Source organism: Ranitomeya variabilis, chromosome 1, assembly GCF_051348905.1.
Source record: "Ranitomeya variabilis isolate aRanVar5 chromosome 1, aRanVar5.hap1, whole genome shotgun sequence".
Lineage (NCBI taxonomy): Eukaryota > Metazoa > Chordata > Amphibia > Anura > Dendrobatidae > Ranitomeya > Ranitomeya variabilis.
The window spans coordinates 309,790,085-309,811,825 of NC_135232.1; the positions used below are offsets into that span (position 1 = coordinate 309,790,085).

Here is a 21,741-nt window from a genome sequence, read left to right on the forward strand (position 1 = left end):
GTTACTGCTATTCTTCTGTCTATTATTCTGTCAATGAAATATAAAGAGAGTATATATACACACACACACACACCTATTCTATGTGCATATATGTAATCTATCTCTTCTATTCTAACCTGTCAGTGTGTTTTTACATTAGCCGCATATGAATTACCAGCTTTTCAAAGGACAACGGTGCGTAAAAATCGCACAGTACTCGCATGGTGCGAGTGCTGTGCGATTTTTTATCGCACCCATTAACTTCTATTGCGGGATACGATCTGTTTTCTGATTACAATCACAACATGCTGCAATTTTTTCCAGCCCAATCGTGATCCAATCCGAGCTGGAAGAAAAACCAAAACACACAGATGCGCACACAATCATAGATTAACATTGGTCCGAATTCAAGCAGATTTTGTATCGGATTGAATTCGTCCAATTTCATCGCAAGTGGGCATGAGCCCTTCCACGCGTTATACGTGCACTGCACAAAGGACTGGGAGATTTCCGCTCAGACGCCTGCAGAATTGTGCATGCCTTGTGAAAGTTTCTAGAAGACATGGTGCATCCGTAGACTTGATGATCTAGAGAAAATCTGTTCTAGATGACTGGTAACATTTCCTCAGCCTAGGAATAATAGTAACCAAATTCTTTTATCACGGCTTTTTCAGTGTTGTGGGTCAGGATTTCAAAGTCTATCGCTCCATTTTTGCTAGATAAGAAGATCCCTTGCACAGGAGATGTCCCGAACTCCACAGCGTGATGCAAACTCCCGTCTACCTAGTGAGCAATAGAGGCTGGACTGGCTTTAGGTAATGAAATTTAACAGAAAGAAAAAGTTTTAAAATGAAAATGGCAATGGAAAAACCTCTACTGGGTGGGATCTCTTCATAGGCATGGGCTTGACTGACAGGTCTCTTCCTATACTCAAACAGGGAAAGGCCTGTTAATATAGCCGAGGCAGACAGGGAGACGCAGGCAGGGAGGGAGACGCAGGCAGGGAGGTGCAGGCAGGCAGGGAGGCGCAGGCAGGCAGGGAGGCGCAGGCAGGCAGGGAGGCACAGGCAGGCAGGGAGGCACAGGCAGGCAGGGAGGGAGGCGCAGGCAGGCACGGATGCGCAGGCAGGCAGGGAGGCACAGGCAGGCAGGGAGGGAGCAGCAGGCAGGCAGGGAGGCGCAGGCAGGCAGGGAGACGCAGGCAGGGAGACGCCGGCAGGAAGGAAGACGAAGGCAGGAAGGAAGACGAAGGCAGGAAGGAAGACGAAGGCAGGAAGGAAGACGAAGGCAGGAAGGAAGACGAAGGCAGGAAGGAAGACGAAGGCAGGGAGACGCAGGCAGGGAGGTGCAGGCAGGCAGGGAGGCGCAGGCAGGCAGGGAGGCACAGGCAGGCAGGGAGGCAAGGAGGGAGGCGCAGGCAGGCACGGAGGAGCAAGCAGGCAGGGAGGGAGGAGCAGGCAGGCAGGGAGACGCAGGCAGGGAGGTGCAGGGAGGCGCAGGCAGGCAGGGAGGCACAGGCAGGCAGGGAGGGAGGCGCAGGCACGGAGGCGCAGGCAGGCAGGGAGGCACAGGCAGGGAGGGAGGAGCAGGCAGGCAGGAAGGCGCAGGCAGGAAGGAAGACGAAGGCAGGAAGGAAGACGCAGGCAGGAAGGAAGACGCAGGCAGGAAGGAAGACGAAGGCAGGAAGGAAGACGAAGGCAGGAAGGAAGACGAAGGCAGGGAGACGCAGGCAGGGAGAAGCTGCCCAGATGACACATCTAGCTGTGCCCAGATTCTTCTCCTTAGACATTACTCATTTGTAAGCAGACTATTTCAGGACAAAATATACCATTTTCAGGCAGGACCCTACTGGGATCCCACGCTGTCCATCATTTTGGCTGCATGAAACGGATGCCAGTTGGCTAGGAAATAAAGAAGCTCTTACCTAATGCCACGTCCCCATTACCGTCCACCTGGGGAGGATTAGCACACCCTCCATTTTCTTCTAAAGTGAATAAGAGCGGTTCGTCGTCCTCCTGGGCAGCCGACATGGTGACTATGGGTCTCATCGGCAGAATAACCAGACTTGGAGCGACTCTCACATTATGGAACGGGCGTAGAGGAGCGGACCTCGATGACTTCAGACACAGCACCAATCACAAGGGCCCTGCAAGAGACGAGGCAAAAACATTTTATCAATAGCCATGTCTATGCGGATAACACTGTGACACGTAGAGATCGGAATGATCGGAGGTTTATGGGGCAACAATGCATTACAAGTAAGATATAGTCATATGGCAAAAGCTTTACACAATCCCTGAAATAAGAATTCCGTCATGCACATTTAACCCTTCTCTTTCCATGACCCCCCTCCTCTTCGTCTCCCGGACCCTCGCCCATGAAGGCGCTGGTCAGTTCTTTACACTGATCTACTATCGATGTGAACACTTCGCGGTGGACACCTGGTTGGAGTTAAAGGGGGCCTGTCACGCTTATAATGGTATGGGATGGGATGTTAGAGAACGGATCTGACCGATGATGATTGTGCGAAAAGTTTTTTCATAATTTGCATTTTATTTATTTCAATCCCCGGTGTTTGTTTCAGGAGTCCAATGGGCGGTGCTACTTAGTGATCTCCCTTATAGGGCTGCATGCAGAGTAGGACCGCCCACTGGACTCCTACATGGATACAAACACCAGGGCTGTCAGTGAATGGAGCCCAGCTCATACTGAAGCTTTTCCCACAAACCTCAGCTTCTCCTCCATGCCATGCTGCCCACCCCTCAGGCTGCATGTACAACGTGGCGGGATGCAAGGTCCAATTCTCCGTGGGCATCACCCACTCACTTCATGCTCTTACCCATCCTTTTAGAAACCATTCCCACCCCTGCCATCATCACCTACTGTGTAGCCCAGGCCACGTATTTCTATTTCCTCCATGCACTTCTCAAGAAGTCCTTAGCATCACGTGACGAGCAGCGCTCTCTTCTGCGGTCTCCCCGCATCCGCAATCAGGGATCAAAGCGGCATCACTTTCGCAACCACAGACCCTTACCAGAGTCTTCCGCACATGCGCTCTGAAGATGCGGTGATGTGTATCCCAAGTACGCATGCGCAGCATTCCTTTGCAGCCCTGCCTGTGTTTTACGAGTCCCCCGTCGTATGTTGTTTCTGAAGAAAGCTGGGCTTCTGCGCTTGCGCACTAGATTGCAGTATTCTATTGGTTGCACGCAATACTCAGTCACGTGATCTGTTCCCATGGAAATTGTACACGGAAAAAGTACACAGGCAACATCGCTGAGAGGAGTCCATCGGCTGGCTGCAGGTGTAGTGCCTTTATCCTTTTTCTATAGTGACTTCATGGAATAGCTGCTGCCAAAATATCAAACTTTCCCATATCTATTGTGACTCCATTCCTTGCTCAACTCAGTGAAAGGAAAGCTATTTTATCTAAGGGCTGAAAAAGCTGTTCTGATCATGTCCTATCACTGTGGGCAATGATGCACATTGATCATTCACTGACAGCAAGCAGAGATCTAACAGATAATAAAATACTAAAATGTATGGAATATACTCAAAGGCCGCACTGGATTTCTTTATAGGGTGATTATGACTTATACAGTCATGGCCAAAAGTGTTGGCACCCTTTAAATTGTTCTAGAAAATGAAGTATTTCCCCCAGAAAATGATTGCAATTACACGTTTATTTACTTTGTGTGTATTGGAAGAACACCAAAAAAAGAGAAAAAGGCAACTTGTACCATAATTTCACACAAATCTCGAAAAATGAGCTGAACAAAATTGTTGGAACCTTTACAAAATTGTGAGTAAAGAACTTTGTTTCTAACATATGATGCTCGTTCAAACTCACCTATGGCAAGTGACAGGTGTGGGCAATATGAAAATCACACCCAAAAACAGATAAAAAGGGGAGAAGTTGTCTCAATCTTTGCATTGTGTGTCTGTGTGTGCCACACTAAGCAAGGAGAACAGAAAGAGGAGAAGAGAACCAAAATTGTTGAAAAATATCAGCATCTTTAGGTTACAAGTCCATCTCCAGAGATCTTGATGTTCCTTTGTCCACGGTGCTCAACATAATCAAGAAATTTGCAACTCATTGCACTGTAGCTAACCTCCCTGGACGTGGACAGCAGAGAAAAATTGATGAAAGGTTGCAACACAGGATAGTCCAGATGGTGGATAAGCAGCCCCAACAAGTCCTAAAGAAATTCAAGCTGTTCTGCAGGCTCAGGGTGCATCAGTGTCAGCACAAACTATCCGTGAACATTTTAATGAAATATAATGCTATGGGTAGATGACCCAGGAGGACTCCACTGCTGACAAAAGAGACATAAAAAGCTAGACTGCAGCTTGCCAAAATGTACACGAGTAAGCCAAAATCCTTCTGGGAAAGTGTCTTGTGGACAGATGAGACAAAAAAAGAACTTTTTGATAAAGCACATCATTCTACTGTTTACCGAAAATGGAATGAGGCCTACAAAGAAAAGAACACAGTACCTACAGTCAAACATGCTGGAGGTTCAAAGATGTTCTGGGGTTGTTTTGCTGCCTCTGGCACTTGGTGCCTTAATTGTGTGCAAGACATCATGAAATCTGAAGATTACCCAAGGATTTTGGGTTACAAGGTGTCAGAAAGCTGGGTTTGTGTCCTAGGGTCATGGGTCTTCTAGCAGGATAATGACCCCAAACATATTTCAAGCAGCACCCATAAATGGATGGAAACAAAGCGATGGAAAGTTCTGAAGTGGCCAGCAATGAATACGAATCTAAATCCTATTGAATACCTGTGGAGAGATCTTACTTGCTGTTGGGAGAAGGCATCCTTCAAATATGAGAGACCTGAAGCAGTTTGGAAAAGAAGAGTGGTTCAACGTTCCAGTTAAGAGGTGTAAGAAGCTAATTGATGGTTATAGGAAGCCATTGATTGTAGTTATTTATTCCAAAGGATGTGCCACCAAATATTAAAGTTGAGGAGGCCAACAAGTTTGTCCGTCCCATTTTGGGATTTTATTTGAAATGATGTCCAATGTGCCTTTTTTTCCCCTTTTTTGTGTTGTTCCAATACACACAAAGAAAATAAACGTGTAACAAAACATGAGTAATTACAATAATTTTCTGGGAGAAATACTTCATTTTCTGAAACAATTTCAAGGGTGCCAACACTTTCGTCCCTGACTATGTAAAAACCCCTTCATGCTTTTTGGGCCCCTGTGATCATAAAACCGGTAGCAGTCTGCAATCAGAAGGCTGGGGATAGTTATAGACAGCAGAGGGAGGTGTCAGACTGGTATGTGCGCACAGAAAGGGTGGTGCGTTCTGCGTAATTCGCTAAAATAGACTTCCCAATCAGTGTGGAATAATGCAGCAACTTGCCAATAAATGCTTCCTCCATTTACAAAATACAGCAGAGCGCAGTGATGGTGCTGAACTCCTGCCCTATTATGCTCATGTAGCTATGCACTTGCTGATTTACTCTGTATTATTAATGCTTTCGCATGCTTGTGATGATTACAGCCTCCCATCATTGGGCAAGTTTATATGTCTGAATAGTCGGACTGCAAGGAAGTCCTAGAAGTTTGCTCATCTCCCTCAAACATGGCATCCGATGTCCTTTCCATGCCTCAGACCTCCGCGCTGTCCTCACCTCAGCCATTGCAATCTCCGTCCGGAGGTGGTTTGAGACTGCTGAAGCTCAGCCCCATTAAGACACTACCAAGCATTGATAGCATAAAGATGCTGGAGCCTGGTCGGAAGAAGCTGACCTCCATAGAAACCCAGAGGGTGGCAGCAGTGCTGGATGAAACCATCAGAAAGCTAGAGCTGGTCAGTCTGTTTCAACACGCCATTGAAAATTTGGATAGGTATAGTGTGGTGTTTGGTTCGGAGCTTACGGGAGCATTGCGGGAACACAAGAGGCTACAGGATAACATGCAAAGACGTCTTCAACGTGTGGAAAGTGAGGAGGACGAGTCCATCGTTCAGTGGTCAAAACCAAATACGGCAGAAGGAGCTGACCAGCACTTTGGTGCTCTTCATCAGGGTGTCCAGAGCTCTGTGAGGAATACGTTAAGGGTATTTGTGACAAATCCAACAGCCTGTCAAGCTTTAAGATCTGAAGGAAATGTACGGGATCAGGCCTCACAGACATTGATCCACTTTCTGTCAGAGCTACGGTCATTCCTTTTTGAGAAGCTCCTCACCAGTCCATTAGAGCAGAACGAGAGAAAGCATTATCTCCAGGAGATTACGCTACGTGACCACAAGAACAGGAACATTGTGACGGCTTTGGAAGAAGAACTGAACGCAGCTATTCTGGACCGTGACACTGAGGTATGCAATTCACACAAAGACGCTGGATGTCATAGCTAACCGACACTGATTGTTACTACCATTATTATGCTATCACTCCATAGCTTAGCAAGGCGTACGAATCAACAAAGTCCTCCAACACCAATAATCTAAAGTAATTTTATTCATATACAAAACTTTAAGAACAATTAAAATTCAGGAGATGCAAGTAAACCGTACAATGATGGCAAAAGAACGCAAACGCTGGACAAGATATTAGCAGAATTATGCCTTGAGTAGGGTAATATAGGGTATGCCACATCCTAAAATAATGATACAACCAATCTAGGCAAGAATGTAAACAACACCACATACAAAAAATAAATAAAGTACATAGTGCAAAAAGCGATTTAGTTAATTGTGCAGCTATACGGCGTCTGAAAACATATGATAATGCACAGTAATAAGTAAGTGAATAGCATTATTAGTATAGTGCCAAACCGGGTTTGTAACTGAAGGCAAAAGATGGCAAAAACACAAAAAGTAAGATCATTATAATGTATAACCTTCAGAGAACCAATAATGATGTGCACACCATAACTCGGGTATCCAGGTATAAAGATAATATCAGATCAAGAAAACCAGAGTTATTATAGTTACCTTAAATAAGTACACGTCCAGTGTACCCCTTAAGGCGCATTTCGATCTTATATCTTCCTCAGAAGGGGTGCATATAAGATCGAAACGCGCGTTAAGGGGTACACTGGACGTGTACTTAGTTAAGGTAACTATAATAACTCTGGTTTTCTTGATCGGATATTATCATCTTTATACCTGGATACCCGAGTTATGGTGTGCACATCATTATGGGTTCTCTCTCTCTGAAGGTTATACATTACAATGATCTTACTTTTTGTGATTTTGCTATCTTTTGCCTTCAGTTACAAACCCGGTTTGGCACTATACTAATAATGCTATTCGCTGACTTATTACTGTGCATTATCATATGTTTTCAGACACCTTATAGCTGTACGATTAACTAAACCGTTTTTTTGTATTATGCACTTTACCTTTAGTAACAATACGATTTATTCATTCGCCACTGTGCATTATCATATGTTTTCAGACGCCGTATAGCTGCACAATTAACTAAATCGCCTTTTGCGCTATGCACTTTATTTTTTGTATGTGGTGTTGTTTACATTCTTGCCTAGATTGGTTGTATCATTATTTTAGGATGTGGCATACCCTATATTGCCCTACTTAAGGCATAATTCTGCTAATATCTTGTCCAGCGTTTGCGTTCTTTTGCCATCATGGTTTACTTGCATCTCCTGAATTTTAATTGTTCTTAAAGTTTTGTATATGAATAAAATTACTTTATATTATTGGTGTTGGAGGACTTTGTTGATTCTTACATCTTGCTGATTCACATGCGGTCCTCCGTGTGTATTTTGGAACTATTCATTCCTGTTCACTCCATAGCTTATACTGAGGCCACCATCATCATTAGCTCACTGGTAAATCAGAAATAGTATTTAAGAATAATTGTACAACTGGATGTCTTGTGTTTCTGCTATCTACCATTCTATCTAACCCTTATACTCTATTTCCATATGTGTGATACTACTACAACTCTTAGGCAGCTCAGTTCTATTCTTTCCTCTTTATATTACATCACTTGAAAGGTATTTGCATCTCCAAAACATACGTTTTTTCGTACTATGAAAATGGTCCCAACTCTTGCTGTTTCTCATATTACCTATCATCGTGATTACAGTGACTTGTTAGTAATCAGTGTTCCTATCACTGAAATCTTCCATCTCTAATCTATCTTGAATGATGTAGCCAGACTCAATTTTCTATCCAACTCCTACTCCGATGCCTCCACTCTGTGCCAGTCATTGCACTGGTTATCCAGTGTCTTCAGAATCCATTTACTCTCACCCATAAATCTCTCCAAAGCGATGCACATTCCTATGTTTCCTCTGTCGTTTCTGTCTAACACCCTGAAAATAGACAAAGACATTAAATAGAAGCAATTGACATCTACCTCTCCCAAATCCCCTATATACAGAGACTCTTGGCTCAACCAGGTGCTCCTGCTTTCTGTGTGAAAGTCACTGACAGATTCCTCTGGTAGAGGTTCTTCTACATGGAGAACAAAAGGATCAATTGATGAAATTAAAAGGACTAGATCCTTCTCTTCATCTACTCCTGGGCAGAGTCGATAAGCCTCCATCGATATTAGATTGTCTGCCTATCCCAGTAATATCGATGAGTTCAGTCTATGTGCATCGGGGGCAGGGTCGGACTGGGGTGTCTGGGGCCCACCAGGGGAATGCATGCTAGGGGCCCACCCTAAAGCTATATGCAAATATCTGTCAGTCGTTATCCCCATTATAGTGGAGCATCGACTGTAAAACACAGGGGGCTCCAGCACATCTACTGTGGGCTCCAGCACATCTACTGTGCGCCCCATAACTGGGATGTACAATTAGGGTATCTGCACACGTTGTGGATTTGGCTGCGGATTTTTCCGCACAGAATTCGCATCTCTTGGCTGTAAACGCATGCCAAAAATGGTTGCGGATTTCATGCAGATTTATTGCAGATTGTCTTGCGTTTTTTGATGTGCGGATTTGCATTACTCAATGTATAGTCATGGGTGCAAAATGCTGCGTTTCCGCACAAAGAATTGACATACTGAAGAAAATAAACCGCAGCGTTTCTGCGCAGAATTTTCCGCAGCATGGCTTCCAGAAAAAAACAAGAGCAGCCACTTTTGGAATGAATGGATACGTGGTCAAGTCGGACATACCGCTCCAGTCTAATGGGGATAAAAGTTCCACATTCTGGCGACTGGGTCCCAGCAGTCAGACCCCCAACCCCCACCAAACAATACATTATCACTAATCCTGTGGAGAGGTGATTACTTTTTTCACAGGAGAATCCCTGTAAGGGTACTGTCACACATTGGCACTTTGATCGCTACGACAGTACGATCCGTGACGTTCCAGCGATATCCATACGATATCACTGTCTGACACGCAGCAGCGATCAGGGATCCTGCTGAGAATCGTACGTCGTAGCAGATCGTTTGGAACTTTCTTTCGTCGCTGGATCTCCCGCTGTCATCGCTGGATCGTTGTGTGTGACAGCGATCCAGCGATGCGTTCGCTTGTAACCAGGGTAAACATCGGGTTACTAAGCGCAGGGCCGCGCTTAGTAACCCGATGTTTACCGTGGTTACCAGCGTAAAAGTAAAAAAAAACAAAAAACAGTACATACTTACATTCCGGTGTCTGTCCCCCAGCGTTCTGCTTCTCCTCACTGTGAGCGCCGGCCGGCCGGAAAGCGAGCACAGCGGTGACGTCACCGCTGTGCTTTCCGGCTGGCGCAGACACAGTGCAGAGAAGCAGAACGCCGGGGGGACAGACACCGGAATGTGAGTATGTACTGTTTTTTTTTTTTTACTTTTACGCTGGTAACCACGGTAAACATCGGGTTACTAAGCGCGGCCCTGCGCTTAGTAACTCGATGTTTACCCTGGTTACCCGGGGACTTCGGCATCGTTGGTCGCTGGAGAGCTGACTGTGTGACAGCTCCCCAGCGACCACACAACGACTTACCAACGATCACGGCCAGGTCGTATCGCTGGTCGTGATTGTTGGTAAATCGTTTAGTGTGACAGTACCCTAAGTGCATCTCTGACTCTGTGATCCAAGTACAGTATGTAATCTCTAATGGACATAAAGAATCTTCTCCTAATAAATATCAGAGAGAACAGATGACTGCCATATACAAAACAATCTACTATACCAAGACCAATAATACATCATACAGGGAAGAAATACCACCACACCATGAACAGCTCATATGGTGACTGAATAATGCTACATAATACCAGCATATAGGCACCAAATAATACCACATACAAGGAGAAAGACCGCCACACCATAACTAGACTATATATTCCACCATAGTGACTGAATAATACCACATACAGGGGATAAATACTGCCATACCGTGACCAGACCACATATTACCATCACATAGTGACCGAATAATAGCACATATAGGGGATAAATACCACCACACTGTGATCAGACCACAAATTACCATCACCTAGTGACTGAATACTACAATACTGATCATGAATACAAACCATAATACTAACAACACTGTTATTACCACCAGTGACATTATACACAAGAGCTCTGTATATACTGTCAGTGTACATGTAATTCAGGGATCACCAGTGACATTATATACAGGTGTCCTGTATATAGTGTCAGTGTACAGGTTATACAGTGATCACAGGTGACATTATACACAGGAGCTCTGTATATAGTTTACAGGTAATACAGTGATCACCAGTGACATTATACACATGAGCTCTGTATATAGTGTCGGTGTATAGGTAATACAGTGACCACCAATGACATTATACACAGGTGTTCTGTATATCGTATATAGTGTCAGTGTACAGGTAATACAGTGATCACCAGTGACATACACAGGAGCTCTGTATATAGTGTCAGTGTACAGGTCATACAGGGATCACTAGTGACATTATGCACAAGAGCTCTGTATAAAGTGTCAGTGTACAGGTAATACAGTGATATCCAGTGACATTGTGCACAGGAGCTCTGTACACAGTATATAGTGTATAGTGTGCGTGTACATGTAATACACTGACTCACCGGTGACGTCTCTAGTTGAAGTCCTTCTTCTTTGCTTTTCTTTCTCAGCCAGCACAGACCGCCATCCCTTATTCCAGCCAGGACTCATCTCTGCAAAAAATAACACACAGTCATCAATTGCTGATCGCTTCCAGAGCACTTTCCCCACTTTTTCCCTGACTTCTACACTACGACAGATGAAGAAGAAAAGCGATGTAGTGCTGCCCTGCACAGTAAAGGGACCCCCATTTTGTTCCCTCCATGAAAAACGGTTTCCTAAAAAGTAAATTATATTACAGTAGTAATAATGTCCCTAATTGGACCCTAAAGAAATTATTCTCCCCACTTGTCACCATAAACTAATATAGCATGTTCCTCATTCTGGCCCCCAAACAGTAATTAAGTCCCATATCCTGGCCCCCTTTATTTAATATACTTGCCCAGCCTGGTCCCCTTTATTTTATAATATGCCCCAGCCTTGCCCACTATGTCCCTTATGCAGCCTGGCCTCCAGATATCCATCCTACCCCCCAGCTATCCATACTGGCCCTCATATGTCCTTGTCCTGACCCCCCCCCCCATATATCCATCCTGGTCCATTGTCCGGGCCGACCCCGATTAATCCATCCTGGCTCCCCCCATATATCCATCCTGATCCCACTTATATATGCATCCTGGCCCCCCCATATATAACTATCCTGGCTCACATATATATATATATATATATATATATATATATATATATACACACATACATACATACATACATACATACATACATACATACATACATACACACACATATATACACATACATACATACATACATACATATACAGTATACACAGTACAGACCAAAAGTTTGGACACACCTTCTCATTTAAAGATTTTTCTGTATCTTCATGACTATGAAAATTGTACATTCACACTGAAGGCATCAAAACTATGAATTAACACATGTGGAATTATATACTTAACAAAAAAGTGTGAAACAACTGAAATTATGTCTTATATTCTAGGTTCTTCAAAGTAGCCACCTTTTGCTTTGATGACTGCTTTGCACACTCTTGGCATTCTCTTGATGAGCTTCAAGAGGTAGACAGCTACTATCCGGATGCGCGCTGCAGCGGTTCAGGTAATGAACGCTGCGTGCCAGCTCCCCTGCACTTTCTCTGTCTGCACTTTTAAGGGGGCCCGTGCCCCTAAAAACCGCAGACTTATTTTTTTCTTTCTTTCTTCTACCTATTTTCCTCTCCTCTTCCCAGAGAGAAGGGCCCACTGGGGATTTCCCCGATACTCCGCCGGGCCAGTCCGACCCTGATCGGGGGTAAAATGGACTTAAATCCTCTCTGGATCACCCTTATGACTAAAAGGCACCAGCTCATAGTAGGATGTAACTTCATTTTCTCCCAGTAGCAACACTTTCAGTATCGCGGCCAGGCAGCATTTTAACACTATTTGCCTGTAGATTCACACTACATCTCAAGGTAAGTACTGTTTTGGACATGACAAGTTCCCTCTAAGAGTAGCATCCTCTACAATCCGCATCTCTCACTTCCACCTTTACTTGTGCTGCACCAGTTTTCTGGAATGAACTGCCCCAGACAGTGTGAATAATTTTCTACAGGTTTATAGCTACCCAAAAACACATCTGTTAGACAAGCCTATCACACTCTTAATTCATCTTTTATGTAGTTATCCCACTACTGTTTACTCTGTCGCCTCATTGGGGGACACAGGACCATGGGTGTTATGCTGCTGTCCACTAGGAGGCGACACTATGCATAATCTGAAAAAGATTAACCGTGGCTCCTCCTCTGCAGTATACACCCCGGGATGGCATCAGCCTTCCCCAGTTTTTGCTTAGTGTCGCATAGGAGGCACACCTAAAAGATTTTTACTCCGTTTTTTTCTGACGGGATTACAGATGAAGAAAAGAGGGTCTCCTGTGAGACTCCAGGCATGGCTCCTATCTCGGCCCCCTATTATGGGGTGCCCAGTTGAAGTAGAGATGGCTATTTCCCATGCCGCTCCTTCCCCAGTCCCTCGGGTGCTGGTTCGAAGTCGAGACCCCCCTCCTTCCCCAATTCCTTTTGGTTTCTGGGTTGAGGTCGAGGTGAGGATAAAAGGCCCCTGAAGGTGTGACAACAGCACCCTCCCTAATCCCCCTCTGGGGGTATTAAGTTGAGACACCTCAGGTAGGGCCTGTACAGGCAGCATTCTACAGCTCCCAGCAATGGGCCAGCACACTGCGCCTGCATCCAGGCACCCCAGCCCAGCTGCGGGCTCCTGTTGGGGCCGGGGGGAGTGCAGGCAGGCATGGCACAGACAGACACAGGGTTCCCTGCACCCCTGTCTCTGCGGCAGCACCAGCTCTATACTGCCTCAGGGAGACCCCAACCGGGCTCCCCCTTACGCTTATAGCCCCACCGCCATCCTGCCTTTAAATCCAGGGGGGTCCGGTTCAGATCCGACCCCCTCCCGGACTTTCGCGCCGGCCTGGAGCCCTTCTGTGCCTCAGGCATCTAATTTAGGCCCCGGCTTCGGCCTAGCTGAAGCCGCCGCCTCCTCTCCGCCCCCCGGATGACAAATATGACACTCTATAGTGTCATAAAGGGGGTGGATCGAGACAGAAAGGGCGAGTTTTTACACAGCCTTGCCGCCTTTTTCCAGCTCTCCGCCCCCTTCCTCTCCAGGAAGATTAACCCTGCATCTCCCGGTCTGCAGGACCAGGCAGCCAGTCTCCGGGGGGCACAGGACTGTGGATCTTCGGCGCTGGACCTAGGGGCACACTGGTGGGGTAAGATCACAGCTGGGTTTTTTTACTCGGCTGTGAATCCATATTACCTATAAGGCTCCCCTATAGGTTTCTCTACCCCTGTAAGGTCCTCTGCCGGCAGCCCTTCTGCACTCTGTGCACTATGCCGGGCTCAAGGTCCAAGAGAACCAGGCAGAACTGCTATTATGCATTCTGCACAGCCTGCGGGACCGCTCTCCCCAGTGGCAGCACATACCCGCATTGCCAGAACTGTATACAAACTAATGTGTCAGAGCCCCAAGAAGCCCCTGCCAATGCTTCGGTGTCTAATGCCACGCTGGAATGGGCTACTCAGATATCGCAATCTATGACGCAGTCTATAGATAACCTAACCTCCACATTGCTTCAGACTCTGCAGGGTCATGCCTCGGCTATGACCGTTACCCAGCAAAGGGAGAGCTTGACTCGAACAAGATGACCCTGGCACATCCACGTCTAGGTCAGGACGCAAGCGGACCCATAGATCAAGTCCATCTGCGTCATCCCATAGCACACGGTCATCCCCCTCTAGGGAGAGACACTGTAGCTCCAGGTCATCTAGACCGTCCCATTCCAGGGACAGACAATGCAGATCTCCGCAATCCCCGACCAGAGAAGGCTTCCTCCCCGGCTCACTCAGCAGGGGACGCCTCAGTGATACACAGGATTCGGAAGGCATCTGCGACTCTGACTCAGACAGGGAAACGGAGGGGTCCCTGATCCCAATCCCTCCTAGCAATACAGCGCTAGTTGAGAACATTATCTCTTCCATCCATCGGGTGCTGGACATTTCTGATCCGCCACCAGAGGCCCCAGAACATAAGATTTCCTTTGAAGGACCTCTGAAGCCACCTAAGGTTTTCTCTAACCACCCAGAGTTTAAGGCGATCCTTAAAAAGCAGCTCTCACAGCCTGAGAAAAAATTCGCTAATCGCAAATATCTGGAGGCGAGGTACCCCTTCCCACAGAAGGACACCAAGGAATGGACAGATCCACCCGAAGTGGACCCCCCGGTCTCTAGGCTGGCAGCACAGACCCTCCTTTCACTGCCAGATAGCTCAACCCTCAGGGACGCAGCAGACCGGCAGGTAGAACGCATGGCTCGTTCAATCTTCGAGGCAGCAGGGGCATCCCTGGCTCCCGTGTTCGCCTCAGTTTGGGCTGCCAAGGCCATTCTGGCCTGGGCAAAAAATTTACAAGCTCTCCAAGCATCCGCTCCTGAGCTGTCGGACCAAGCGGTTCAAATAGCAGTTGTAGCAGACTACATGTTTCACGCAGCTCTGGATTCAGCACGGGGAGTAGCAGGGATAGCACCAAACACCATCACAATTCGTCGTATCCTCTGGCTGCGGGAATGGAAAGCAGACGCAGCCTCAAAGAAGTCCCTCACGCACCTCCCCTACCTCAGTGGGAGACTTTTCGGTGAACAGTTGGACACTATGATATCCAACGCTACCGGGGGTAAGAGTACTTCTCTTCCCCAACTCAGACCTAAACGCACTTACAAGAAGCGTAACCAAACTCGATTCCGATCCTTTCGGAATTCCTCGGGCTGGTCCGTCTCGCGTCCAGCACAAAATCGTAATCGTTCCCCACGCAGGGACAACTCACGATCGACGCAAAGGTCGGACAAGACCTGGCAGTCAAAAGCAGGCCAGCCTAAGCCCAGAGGAGGAAAATCTCAGACTTTCTCCTCATCATGACTCACGGACTCCGGAAGACACCACACCAGTAGGCGGCCGACTTTTGCTCTTTCATCAAGTCTGGCTGCCTATTACAGAAGACAGGTGGGTCAGGGAACTAGTGTCTTCCGGATACAAAATAGACTTCACCTCCAATCCACCGGACCGATTCTTTCTCTTTGTCCCCCCAAAACCGCCAGCCAAGGCTCGTGCCTACCACCAAGCGGTCTCCTCGCTTTTTCAAGCAGGAGTCATCGTACCGGTCCCCACGACCGACCGCTTCCGAGGGTTCTACTCCAATCTGTTCGTAGTTCCCAAGAAAGGAGGCAGCGTACGGCCCATACTAGACCTAAAACAGCTCAACAAATATGTACGGGTCCGTCACTTCCGCATGGAGTCCCTTCGGTCCATCATTGCGTCCATGGAGAAGTGAGAATATCTCGCCTCCATAGACATACAAGACGCATACCTGTATATACCCATTGCACCTGCCCATCAGAGGTTTCTCAGGTTCGCAATAGGCCAGGACCACTACCAATTCGTGGCTCTCCTTTTCGGACTCGCCACGGCTCCCAGAGTGTTCACCAAAGTCATGGCAGCCACCATGGACGTCCTACACTCCAGAGGCATAGTAGTCGTTCCATACCTGGACGATCTACTCATCAAGGCTCCCACCTTCAAGGACTGCGAGCTCAGCGTCTCAATCACAACCGATACTCTCAGTCGTATGGGCTAGTTAATCAACCTACAAAAGTCATCACCAACCCCGAGTCAGTCCCTGACCTTCCTGGGAATGCTATTCAACACCTCCAGGGGTCTAGTGCTCCTTCCCAAGGAGAAGGCACTGGCTCTCCGCCTAGGAGTTCACACCCTCCTCCGCAAACCCCCTCGATCTCTCCGGTTTGCCATGAGAGTCCTCGGCAAGATGGGGGCAGCAATAGAAGCGGTCCCATTTGCCCAGTTTCACCTCAGGCCTCTCCAACTAGCCATTCTCAAGTCCTGGGACAGGAATCCCTTTTCTCTCGACAGGGAGTTCCAGCTAACGTCGTCAACTAGGAGGTCCCTGCACTGGTGGCTCAAGCCAACCTCGCTAGCAAAGGGGAAATCCTTTCTCACAGGTCAATGGAAGGTTCTGACCACCGACGCGAGCCTGACGGGTTGTGGTGCGGTGCACCTACACCACAGGGCAAGTGGTCCCCAGTGGAAGCGACCATGCCCATCAACATCCTGGAAATTCGTGCCATCCTCCTGGCATTGAGGGCCTTCCATCACTTACTGGCAGCCTCTCACATCAGAATACAGTCGGACAATGCCACAGCTGTGGCATATGTGAATCACCAAGGGGGGACCCGCAGTACCCAGGCGATGCGAGAAGTGTCACACATCCTCCGCTGGGCGGAGGACACAGGGTCGGTTCTTTCGGCGGTCCACATTCCGGGTGTGGACAACTGGGAAGCAGACTTCCTCAGCCGACAAGGAATAGACTCGGGAGAGTGGTCTCTCCATCCCGAAATTTTTCGCCAGATCTGTCACCGCTGGGGGACCCCGGATGTGGACCTAACGGCATCCCACTTCAATGCCAAGGTCTCCAACTTCATGGCCAGAACACACGATCCGCGGTCGCTCGGAGCAGACGCTCTGGTTCAGGACTGGACCCAGTTCCAGCTTCTGTATATTTTTCCACCTCTCCCCCTGATATCCAGAGAGGTGAGGAAGATCAAACAAGAGGGAGTTCCAACCATCCTAATTGCACCAGACTGGCCCAGACGTACATGGTACGCCGACATCGTACAACTTACAGCAGACGCCCCCTGGCGTCTCCCCGTCCGCCACGATCTTCTATCACAAGGCCCGTTCTACCACCAGAACTCAGGGGCTCTCAATTTGACGGCGTGGCCCTTGAGACCTGGGTTCTAACCCAGGCAGGGCTCTCGCCGGACGTCATTGGAAGCATGATCAGGGCACGGAAGCCAGCCTCTGCCAAGATTTATTACCGTACCTAGAAAGCTTTCTTTACCTGGTGCGAATCTCGTGGCCAGATCCCACTCCCTTATTCCCTACCCAAAGTACTTGGTTTTCTCCAATCCGGTCTGGAGGCCAGGCTGTCGTTGGGCTCGCTTAAGAGCCAGGTGTCAGCCCTCTCAGTGCTTTTTCAAAGGCGCATTGCTACCAAGCCACAAGTAAGGACTTTCCTTCAGGGGGTTTCCCGATTGGTTCCCCCCTACAGACGACCACTAGAAACGTGGGACCTCAACCTGGTCCTGACAGCATTGCAGGAACCACCCTTCGAACCCCTTAAGGAGGTCCCGCTCCGCCTTCTCTCCCAGAAGGTGGTTTTCCTGGTGGCAATCACCTCGATACGCAGGGTGTCTGAACTGACAGCACTCTCCTGCAGACGGCCCTTCCTGGCTTTTCACCAGGACAAGGTAGTTCTTCGTACGGTACCATCCTTCCTTCCGAAGGTTGTGTCCAACTTCCAAATCAATGAGGAAATTTCACTACCATCCCTTTGTCCGGTTCCGCTTCATAGAGTGGAGAAGGCTCTGCATACGCTTGACCTCGTCAGGGCATTGCGTATATACGTGTCTAGGACTGTGTCCTTCCGGAGGTCTGATTCTCTTTTCCTCCTTCCGGAAGGCGGCCACAAGGGTCTGCCAGCTTCCAAAGCTACCCTTGCCAGGTGGATCGAATCCACCATACAAGAGGCCTACCGCCTTAAGAATTCTCCTCTTCCAGCCGGTATTACAGCACACTCTACACGGGTGGTAGGGGCCTCCTGGGCCATTCGGCACAGGGTTCATACCCAGTCGTCAGCGGACGCGAGCCTGGGTAGATGTGTCCTGCAGGCGGCGGTGCCCTAAGTATAGGGGCCTGTCTGCACAATATTCGTCCATTGCTTCCCACCCAGGGACTGCTTCAGGACGTCCCATGGTCCTGTGTCCCCCAATGAGGAGACAGAGTAAATGAGATTTTTGTGTACTCACCGTAAAATCTCTTTCTCTTAGCCTCTAATTGGGGGACACAGCTCCCACCCTGTTGCCATTTTCGGGCTGTTCTTACTGTTGAGTTCTCATATTGTTCTTTGATCTTGTACATAGTGGCCTTCTTATAGGCATGTCTATGTTATTCATGTTACGTTCCTCATACTGCTTTTGCACAAAACTGGGGGAGGCCGACGCCGCCCAGGGGTGTATACTGCAGAGGAGGAGCCACAGTTAATCTTTTTCAGATTATGCATAGTGTCGCCTCCTAGTGGACAGCAGCATAACACCCATGGTCCTATGTCCCCCAATTAGAGGCTAAGAGAAAGATTTTACGGTGAGTACACAAAAATCTCCTTTTTTTTTTTTTATACAATTTTTGTATCTCAGCTTCTGTATGCAAATTCTATACCACAGCACACTTGTGAAAGATTTCCTATAAACATCTGTAATAAATAGCAGTATTGTATTACAAAACTGTTCCCGTTATCTCTAGATCTCAAAGAAAAATGAGATTATCCGGCAGCTTAAGATCAACCTGCATCAGTTGGAAAAGTTCTCAGAAAATCAGGTGAAACGCACAATGCAGGAGGCAGAAAAGCAGCAGAAGTCAGATTGCCGAGCGTCCGAAGGGAAAATTGCAAAACTTCAACAAGAGCTGCAGCAACTGAGATCGCAGCTCCATGGTGCTATTGTGGAGAACCGCGAGGTAGAGATGAGCCTTCGAAAGGTACGTCTACTGTATTGTATTCTTAGAGTTCAGGAGCTACAATTAGGTTGTGATCAGTAGTAATAAAATACGAATTCACATTACAACGTGTAGTGACATAGCAGTAGTGCGCCTTGTTATTTTATATAGACATGATTTTGTAACTTCTCTTATTTTATTGCTTAACTCTAATTTTCTAGAAAAAATATAAAGTGGAAACTGAGATTGAGAACTGGATACAGACATATGATGGTGACATGGGAGAAAAACAGGTATGAAAATTAGACTGCGGTCATTTAATTTTCTTCACAATTGTTTAATTTTGGGATGACTGTTTTTGCTTTTATAAGCCCTTTAGATATTTTTATCCAATAAATCCATTTCAGCCGTCAATGCTTTGTTCTCCATTAGATAAGTATTGCTAGATGTATCTGGAAGTGGCTCCTCACCTTTTTTTCTACGGCAGTGAACATGCATGCTCCGATCTCCTGTTCCTTGTGGAGAAGAATGAGTGTTGTGTTCATCACTATGTAGAAATCTGAACTTTTGCCACTTTATATATGTGTTGAAATAGCATAAAATATACAAAAATGCAATTTACTAATTAAAGGGATTTTCCACTATTATTATTATTATTTATATAGCACCATTAATTCCATGGTGCTGTACATGAGAAAGGGGGCTATGTACAGAGTTATAGATATCGTTCACAGTTAACAAATTTACAATGACAGACTGATACAGAGGGGAGAGGACCCTGTCCTTGCGGGCTTACAGAACTCTGACAACCTCTTCTCAATACTTATGTTCCCTCCCCCAGTAAAATATTAAAACTTATAGTCTGCAATTTCGGCACTACTTCTCCCAGGGCTTGCGTGACATTGTTATGTCAGGTGATCTCTGCTGCCAATCAGCGCTGGCTTCACTGACTCCCCCATCAGACATCCGGAGGAAGTGAGAGAGTAGCCGTTACATTGTTATCCCATGCGAGCCCAATAGAGCCAGTGCTGAACGGCGCCATTCCCAGACGTGAATATAGGTGTCATTATTTTACTGGGTGGGGGGGAACGGGGATTAAGAAGGGGTTGTCCACGTAATCTATAATCCCCTTAATGTTTTTAGTGATTACCACTAATTCCTCACTATAGTGAGTGATGTAAATTATAACAGAAACAAACGCTAGCCCCTGCTTGGTGATGTAGGGGTTTTACTCACTTGGGTGCAACGGGAGGAAAACAGGAGGCTCGTTCCTTTAAAAGTTCATATGGGTTTCATAAACCCTAGAAGCACAAACAGAAAATAAAACAACCTTTAGATCAGGCAAACAAAGTAACAATGTCCATAGCAGGTCTCTGCTCAGCCAGGCCTGTGGGCACACAGGTTGGGGTAGTGTCCAGTACTCAGGCTCGGTCTGGAGCCAAACACACAGGAGGCCTTCTCCCTCCCAATACACAGACCATGTGCCAAACAGCCTCCATTATATAGACTGTAAAAACACCCAGAGGTGAGGAATGTAGGTAGCCAGACCCGCCCATCTCTCATAGCTACCCATAACCTGGTCCCAGGTGCACCAAACAAACCTATTCGTGTTTACGTGCACTAGAGAAAATACTCCGGGTTACATCACAGAGAGCAGCCATCTCTGTGACACATACCACCCATCGATTACAGTGCATATACCTAGTGGTGGCACACGGCTGTTGAAAAATGTGCCAAAGTTCTTAAGGGGCTCAAGGCACTTCATTATGGTGCGTCTTACTCCCGCATCTAGACTGGAGTACAAAAATGTCAGTCGTGATAAATCAGGGATAATGACTTCAGAGTAAATGCCTAAAAATAAAATCGAATTCCTTCCTTTCTGCTCAACCACAGGCGGAGTTAGAGGAAGTTGAGGGGATGTATGAAGAGGAGAAGGCCCAGCTGGCAGAGCTGAAAGAGAAGCTGGCAGTCCTGGAAGTGGAATACGTTCAGATTATGGAGGAAAGACGACAGGCGCAACTGAGAAAAGAAGAAGAAGAAAGGGAGCTGGCCAACATGAACAGGGCAGCAGTAGTTATCCAGGCACATTGGAAAGGGTACCAAGTTCGCCGGTCAATGAAGCCCAAGAAAAAGAAAAAGAAGAAAGGAAAAAGTACAAAAGGGAAGGCCAAGAAAGGCAAATCTTAAAACAGTATGGAAGAAAAATCTTGTACACCAAATTTCACAATGCATGCAAAACTTTTCATTTTTTAACATGTTATCTCGTCCCCCCGCCCCACCTCTATAATACTTTTATTATAATACACAGGGAATTTAACATAAAGACACTATAACGATGGTAAATCCAAGATGGTTTTATTTGTATTTCTGAACACTGAAAGATGTATGTCTCAATAAAGTGTTGTTGGGTTGTAAAAGTTTGCTTATGGGATTGAGGAACTGCTAGAAGGGTAAACCTAATAGCTACAGATCTGTACATCTTATAAGGATTATGAAAGGAAATGTCAGAACAGTCATTTGGCAAGTGTATGAATGAACTGCAAACTCTCCAAAGCTCTCTGTAGTATCATAGAAACAAAAGGATGGACTAGGAGTAAAATTCAGCTCTGGCATTTGAAAGCACATAGGCCTATGTTGGTTC

General features: G+C 46.9%; 2 protein-coding genes across 4 annotated transcripts in view; one reads left to right on the forward strand and one right to left on the reverse strand.

Annotated features, from left to right (window-relative positions):
• TPCN1 (two pore segment channel 1) overlaps window positions 1–11,052 on the reverse strand; it is a 113,397-nt gene extending 102,345 nt beyond the window's left edge. The window contains exons 1-2 of one of the 3 annotated variants that reach the window (XM_077296533.1): window positions 10,974–11,052; window positions 1,904–2,125 (exon numbers count right to left, since the gene is read on the reverse strand). In XM_077296533.1, the coding sequence (XP_077152648.1) occupies window positions 1,904–2,027 (124 nt within the window). In that variant the 5' untranslated portion in view covers window positions 2,028–2,125; window positions 10,974–11,052. Of the gene's footprint in view, window positions 1–1,903; window positions 2,126–2,858; window positions 3,038–10,973 lie in introns of those variants that run through there. The other 2 variants (XM_077296515.1, XM_077296524.1) reach the window with 2 other exon arrangements.
• On the forward strand, window positions 3,169–21,517 carry DRC10 (dynein regulatory complex subunit 10). Its single transcript, XM_077296547.1, has 5 exons — window positions 3,169–3,283; window positions 5,494–6,309; window positions 18,909–19,142; window positions 19,322–19,393; window positions 20,994–21,517. Exons 2-5 carry the CDS (start codon window positions 5,575–5,577, stop codon window positions 21,285–21,287), a joined length of 1,335 nt encoding a protein of 444 aa, XP_077152662.1. The 5' UTR covers window positions 3,169–3,283; window positions 5,494–5,574; the 3' UTR covers window positions 21,288–21,517.
• Window positions 21,518–21,741: the final 224 nt, after the last annotated feature.

Excerpts from the sequence above, each read along its gene's own strand:
- DRC10 (XM_077296547.1), top strand. The coding sequence starts at position 5,575 with ATGGCATCCGATGTCCTTTCCATGCCTCAGACCTCCGCGCTGTCCTCA. Across the intron at positions 6,310-18,908 it reads TTCTGGACCGTGACACTGAG|ATCTCAAAGAAAAATGAGAT; the intron begins GTATGCAATTCA and ends CGTTATCTCTAG. Across the intron at positions 19,394-20,993 it reads GTGACATGGGAGAAAAACAG|GCGGAGTTAGAGGAAGTTGA; the intron begins GTATGAAAATTA and ends GCTCAACCACAG.